Source organism: Gekko japonicus, unplaced genomic scaffold (assembly GCF_001447785.1).
Source record: "Gekko japonicus isolate JY-2015 unplaced genomic scaffold, Gekko_japonicus_V1.1 scaffold1404, whole genome shotgun sequence".
NCBI lineage: Eukaryota > Metazoa > Chordata > Lepidosauria > Squamata > Gekkonidae > Gekko > Gekko japonicus.
In genome coordinates this window covers 343086-350416 of record NW_015174882.1, presented here as the reverse complement: position 1 = coordinate 350416, position 7331 = coordinate 343086, and the positions used below count along the sequence as shown (strand labels likewise).

Here is a 7331-nt window from a genome sequence, read left to right as displayed (position 1 = left end):
CAAAACAAAGTTATATCAATAACATACCCATGCTGTTGAGAAACATCCAAATGTTTTTAAAAGTATCATCACAGCACAGAGGCCTGTCGGGGAGCCGGGGAGGGGAAGAGACCCGCTGCTTGCCCGCCCCCCCGCCCCAGAACGGCGACCATGGTGGGCGGGCGGCATGGTCTCTCTGTCCCCCACACTGGGGGGGGGGGGGAATGCTGCCCCCTGCACACGCTGGCCAGGCACGCCAGGAGGGAGGGAAGGAGGCAAGCGAGGTAGCGAGCGAGCGGCTCAGTCAGCCCACCCACCTGCCTGCCTGCCTGAGGAAGGCGAAGGGGGAGCAGCCTGGGGGACGAGCGGGAAGGAAGCAGGCCAGCAGCAGGAGCCGCAGCAGCCTCGGAGCTCCGCCAGGGTGGGGAAGAGAGCCGAGCTGGGCTCCCCCCCACCTCCCAAGGCACATCCTCTTGATGGGGGGTGGTAGAGGAAGTGAAGAACTCCTCTGCAGAGGCCCACCAGGGAGGGGGAGAGACCCGCCGCGTGCCCAGCCCCCCCACCCCCCACCCCCGGTGGCCTCGGCAAGGTTGAGAAAGGCGGCGGCAGCAGGGGGAGGAAAGCGCTGCGCCCTGCCCTGTGCCCACGCTAGTCAGGCGTGCCGGCGGCCGCTCCTGCCTCCACCTCTGCCCTCTCACTTGCTCCTCTGCCACAGCACTGCCCACGCTGCCGGCAGAGCTCCTTTCAGCCCCAGTGCTCCTCCCAGCTGCTGGCCAGGCGCGCCGGCGGCCGCCCCTGCCTCTCCTCCTGTGCCCTTCACAGGCTGTTGTGAGGAACTCATTGGGGCCAGTCTGGATAGGGTTGCCAGCTCCATATAGGGAGATTCCTGGAGATTTTCTGTTAGAGTATGGAAGATAGGGTTGTCAACTCCAGGTTGGAAAATTCCTGGAGATTTGAGGGATGGAGCCTGGAGAGGGTGAGGTTTCAGGAGGTAGCAGAGATAAGTTCCTCTGGAGAAAATGGTAGTGTCATTATACCCTGCTGAAGTTACCACAGCAAATTGACACTGAGTGCCCAAGGCTGGGGCACCCACCCAGAGCCTCTTTCTAGAGCTCATATTTATTTCCACAACGGGCCTTATTCCTAGTTACTCATAAGGACAAAGGCAACTCAAAATTGGCTTCCAGAAAAACAAAAGCAAAGTGAAAACTAAAGAAGCAAAAATCAGGGAATAAACCAAAGCAGTATGGAACCATAACTGAAGAAAAAAACCATGCAGAAAAGCTCTGAGAGGGAAAAGGCCAGAGGAGACTGGCACTAGTATGCCCAGTCAGCCTTGCATACCCTGGGATGAAAGAAAATAAGAGCAACATGGCCAGTGGCTTACCTTAACCAGGACTGTGAATAGTGCCTTATCTTGAGGAGTGCTGCCTCTAGATCCAGGGTACTCCCAGTCAAAGTCCAGCCCATCAAAGTCATACTGGCGCAAGAACGTGATGACAGAGTTGATGAAGGTTTGGCGGGTTTCAGGAGTGGCAACCATTGCAGTGAATCTGGAAATAGATCATAAAAGGTAGCATTAAGAGAATTATTTGCTGGTTATAAACATTCTCCTCTGTAAAAACAGGATGGAATACTAGGAGAATGCTTCAAACTTAAAACTTACGGTGCTGTTCCAAAGTTCCAGCCTCCAATTGCCAAGAGAGTCTTCAGTTCTCCATTCCTAGGATGGAAAAGATTAGAGATGAATATTCTTGTCTATTTCTGGTCCAAGGAATGACAAGGAATAGCTACATGTCAGTGCTATCTTGCTGTCCATCTTTTAAAAATCACCACCTTCAAAGTCAAAGTTTTCCAATTTAAATACGCGTTGGATTATTTTGCACCTTTTGGTCTCAGTTACAGTCTCATACAGTTAGTTTCGCTTCTTTCCTTTTCTTTCTCATTCAGGGACCGTTCGGTTTCGGTGGGGGTGATTCCCCAACTCTTCCCCCACCCGCTGCTTGTTTCTCAAGTTAGATCCAGTGGACTTAAAAACGTGACTGCTTATATAGGGGATCGCTTAGCTCGTTGGTTTTTTGCATTTAAATAATTGTAGGAGGGAAATTGCGCTAGATCGTTTGTCCGCTCATCCGGCAGCCAGCTCTTTTTGCCATAATGGCTTCGCAACGGCAGGATCGCTCTGAGTAGGGAGAGCCTCAATTCCTCGGCCATCACCTTGGGAGTGGGTCTCCTCTGCACCCCAGGCTGGGAGTCTCCTACAAGGACTCTGAGAGGGCCCAGATCTGGCCGGCACCCGTCCTGTCTGCTGCAACTTGGTGTGTCTCCATCAGAAGGTCAATGGGACATGTTTGAGCCTCAAGTTGCCAAAGCTGGAAACCCAAACTTTTGACCCTTGATCAGTACAAAAGTGCATGGAGATTGATGGCGTATAAAGCATAGAGACACAATCCACAAGGGCACTCGTGGTGTTACAGTGTGAATTACTGTGCTAGTTTAATCCTGGGGTGACATAGTTGTATGATCTTTTTCACAAGTTGGATCAACAGTGACTGTATGATACATTGATAGTGCAATCCTAAAAAATATTTTCCTGGGACTAAGACCCTTTGGATATTCTGAACTGGGTAGCCCAAACTAGTCTGATTTCATCAGATCTCAGAAGCTAAGCACATTTGGCCCTGGTTAATATTTGGATGGGAGACCACCAAACAATACCAGGGTCACTGCCAGAAGCAGGCAATGGCAGACCACCTCTGAATGTCTCTTGCTTTGAAAACTCTATGGGGTTGTCGTAAGTCGACTGTAACATGACATGCTTAGGATTGCTCTCTTAGGGCCAAAGAACATGATATGTGTTTTGGCAAAGCAGGGCCAGGTGTCTCAGACCTGACTGTGCAGCTAGACAGCAGCTGCAGGGAATGTCATTGTAAAAACTGTTGGAAGCCTGATTTCATTGGAACTGCAGCATGGGGTGAGGGGCTCCTGCCTTTCCCTCTGCATCATTTTCCCTGATCAGAAATCGTTACGTAAATAACTGCCTGACTAGGCCATTCCAGCTTTGGAAAATAGTGGTGGAGGGAGAGGCAGGACCCTTTCTTCCCTCCCATGCTGCAGTTCCAAGCTGATTCAGGCTCCCATTGATTTTTAAAATGGTATGCAGCTGCAGATACACCAAAAGGGAAAAAAAACCCCTATATTGTATAGTTTAGTGATTTTTGCATATAGGCAATAAGGTAGGGGAAAAAAACCCTATATTGTATAGTTTAGACATAAGTGATTTTTGCATATAGGCAATAAGGTATTGTAGACGTGACAGCAATCTGTTCTCATTATGAAGCAATCAGATGACTGATTGTTGTGAGCTCTATGGCAGGATACAAATGTATAAAAGGAATATTATACTTAGGATCATGAGAACTGGTCTTGTAATTTGACCTAAGGAAGAAGATCACTCCATGTACTTGGCTTGGCATGGTTTTAGCTAAAGACAATATGCTACGTAACTTACAGCACATTAAAAAAAACAAAATGTGGGAAGGGGCAACCATTATTCAAGGGTACTTACTGTTTTTTTAAGCCATTGAAAGATTTGTAAAGAGTGACATCATTCCATTCAATGGTGGCGATCTCATTGTTTGTCATCCCAGCAAAGGCATAGATCAGGTGAGTACACAGGCAAGGGTCAATGTTGTCAGGTTTGAATTTCCCAAGGCCTGGTCTGTATTGGCCCCAGTTGGTAAAGTAGCATGAAAGCACATAGGCAGAACCTACCAAAAAGAGTGGGAAAGATTAACGTGCAGCTTGAAATGACATTGGAGTAGAAGAATAAATATTCAGATTTTTGTGTGTCATGGTAGACAGATAAGGTGAAGTGATGCTTCTGATGTTTGGGAGGGACAATGGGAACCCTGCCAAAGAACCCTGATTCAGTGAGATTATATCGGATCTGTGGAAGATATTATTGAGACCCCTGGAAAGAACATATATATGGCACAAGCAAGCACAGAAAAAAAAAAAGATGTGAAGACCAAGAGAAAATGACTGCTTAAGGACATCATTATTTATATGCTCCAGTGCCTTTTAGGAGTGCCTGCTGAGTTTGAAGAAGGTGCAGCAGCAGATGGTGGTTATTTCCATACACAAAGACACTAATACTTCATTTTACAAAAATGCTGCCAAGTATAAAGTTAAACCAATTTAACCATTTCCAGTTGCTGAATTCCCATATTGTTGGGAAGTTATTTAAAGTCTTTGACCGATTCCCCACAAGCAGCTGAGCCACTCTCGCTCTTCTGTTTCCCCCGCTTGCATCGGTCAACTTCACACTATTCACTGCATGGCCACATTTTGACCCGCAGCTCCCCCTGATTTTCCCCGTGTCCTCTTGATCCTGGTTTTTTGAGACTGAGAAGACACGGGGAAAATTGGGTGGAGTTGCAGGTCAAAATGTGGCCACGCAGCAAATAGTGTGAAATTGACCAATGCAAGCAGGGGAAACAGAAGAGCGAGGGCGGCACAGCTGTTTGTGGGGAATCGGTCTTTGTGTTTTATCAGATATAAGTAGCATCTTGAATAACATTAGCAGCAGTTACCAATATATCCTTTATGTGTTTTCTATTACCACAAACATGGCAATTACTATTATATTCCAATATTTTTTTCTCATTTTCTCATTTTCTAAAAGATGGTCCAGACTGTGTGTTATGCATGTGTGTGAACAAGAAAATATTTGTGCATTCAGCAGGCGCACCAGACCTACAAAGAAAAATTTAAGTAAATTGAGATCTGAACATATGTGTATAACAACTTAAAATATAGTTTCTCTGTAAAGCTTACTTTTGACTTTAGAACACAGCTAACAAATCCTGTTTTCATAATTTTGGTACACTCTTGCATAGTTCAGAGAACATTTTAATGAGTACCTCTCCTTATATATAATTGAGTAGTGGGGTGGCACTTTCCAGCTCTCCCATTGGCTGTGCAATGTACTCCATCAGCCATTGGCCCGTCAGCTGCCACTCAAGAGTACTTGCGTGCCATTGGCCGGGTGCTGGGTCTGCTTCTCTTCCCCACCCACTCCCACCCCAGCCACTGTTCCCTGTCAGAATTACTGACAAACAGCTGTCTCTCCTGATGAAGACACTTCTCCTGCTTGGTTCCTCTGTGGGACTGGTAGAAGGAAACCATTTCCATTCCTTCGTGAGGAACTCATTGGGGTCTGTCCTGACTAGGGTTGCCAGTTCCAGGTTGGGAAATTCCTGGATATCCTGTGACTAAGGAAGCCAGAGTTTGAGGAGGGGAGAGGCCTCAGCTGAACAGAATGCCGTAGAGCCCACCATCCAAAGCAGTTATTTTCTCCGGGGTGTGTGTGTGTGTGGGAGATCTGTAGTCTAGAGTTCAGTTGTGATACCCGGCGATCTTCAGGCTCCATCTGGAGGTTGGCTACCCTAGGCGTAGCAGTTAGGACCTCAGAGCAGGGTCTGCCAGGCAGAGATCAGTTCCCCTATGGCATTATACCCTGCTGAGTCCTTCCCCCCCAAATGCCGCCCTCCACAGGATCCGCCCTCCAGGTATTTCCCTACTCATAGCTGGCAACCCTACTTTCCCCTCAGTGCCTGTTGCTAGGCAACCAAGCTTGGTTCTGTCAGTAAAAGGCCTTTCCATGCCTATTTTGGCCTTTCCCTCTGCATCATTTTCCCTGATCAGAAATCGTTACGTAAATAACTGCCTGACTAGGCCATTCCAGCTTTGGAAAATAGTGGTGGAGGGAGAGGCAGGACCCTTTCTTCCCTCCCATGCTGCAGTTCCAAGCTGATTCAGGCTCCCATTGATTTTTAAAATGGTATGCAGCTGCAGATACACCAAAAGGGAAAAAAAACCCCTATATTGTATAGTTTAGTGATTTTTGCATATAGGCAATAAGGTATTGTAGACGTGACAGCAATCTGTTCTCATTATGAAGCAATCAGATGACTGATTGTTGTGAGCTCTATGGCAGGATACAAATGTATAAAAGGAATATTATACTTAGGATCATGAGAACTGGTCTCAGTGTGTGGGAAGAGAAAATGAGTTCCTTTAAAGGAGGGTTTAATGTGAGAACTAAAGGTGGATGTGGCTTGCAGGTGCGGCACGGGGTGGTGGTGGTGCACTATGAAACCAGCAGACAGACTTCCTTGGAGGCTGGACCAGATATTCAAAGATTGTAAGTTATCTAGCTGTAGCCTTTCTTCCATGTTCTTTCATTTTGCTTAGCTGTACCATACTTTCCTTAGCCATTTTTCACTATCTGGTGCTTTTTCCTGTCTCCATGCCGCAGCTAGTAACATTCTGGCTGTGGTGAATAAATTTCTTATTAACCACATCTTGTTAATGGAAATCCCACTGGGCGTAATATTCAAAAGAGCTATACTGGGATATTTTTGTATTTCTGTATGCATAATTTCTCTCACAAACTTAAACATCTTATTCCAAAAATACATTTATAAACAGGCACTGCCACCAGATATGAATGAATGAGCCATATGTCTTTTATATTGCCATACAAATGTCTGTCAAAAATGTACTGGGTAGCCATAAGCATGCCACAGTTTGTCTCAGTTATACACCATCTGCAAGATGGGGATAATAACAGTGATCTACCATATAGGGTTGTTTTAAGGATAATTTTAAATAAAAATAGGGTCACAGTCCATGCTCATGAAATTTTGTTTTTCATTGCTTTGTTCATTGTATATATTCTACTGTCACACTGCTTGAAGAATTGTTCTATGGACTTCATTGCTAGGATTCACAAATTTATTTGACATTTACATGGTGACAAAAGTAGTTAGTATTGTAAAGATACACGTGAACGCAAATTTTTCCAAAGAACAGGAAGGATTTTTTAAAAGTTGCTTCAAGTGAAATCCTGGCAAACTTACAATAATGTCTATGTGGTCCAGATTTTATGCTTTTGTGTTTGGTTTGTTATCTACGCAGTTAAAAGCACACCACTGTCTTTAAAAAAAAAATCAAAGTATTTATAAGAATATTCCATCTTCCAGAATGGTTTTAACTGAGGAAATATAGCTATTATTATGAGTGTCAAATTAGCACTTACCGGTAAGAAGGATCAACTTGGCCATCTTTGTCTCTGTACTGACCTAATACTGTTTCTCTCACTCTTTTATACCTCATATTTGCCCTTCTAACATTTCAGTGCTTTGTGACCAAAGACATTTGTCTAAAAATTCCATTATACTGTACAATGGCTCCATCAAAAACCTGATCTTAAGAAAACATGGTTATCAATACTTTTATTTTACTAGTGCTATTGGACACCCAGCAGAAATTGATTACAGTAATAC

The 7331-nt window shown here is 45.2% G+C and overlaps 1 protein-coding gene across 1 annotated transcript in view; it reads right to left on the bottom strand.

Annotated features, from left to right (window-relative positions):
- Positions 1-7109, bottom strand: part of LOC107121884 (acidic mammalian chitinase-like) — a 12643-nt gene extending 5534 nt beyond the window's left edge. The window contains exons 1-5 of the mRNA XM_015424894.1: positions 7085-7109; positions 4711-4737; positions 3548-3752; positions 1646-1702; positions 1367-1532 (exon numbers count right to left, since the gene is read on the bottom strand). Of these exons, the coding sequence (XP_015280380.1) occupies positions 1367-1532; positions 1646-1702; positions 3548-3752; positions 4711-4737; positions 7085-7109 (480 nt within the window). The remainder of the gene's footprint in view (positions 1-1366; positions 1533-1645; positions 1703-3547; positions 3753-4710; positions 4738-7084) is intronic.
- Between the last annotated feature and the right edge of the window lie 222 nt (positions 7110-7331).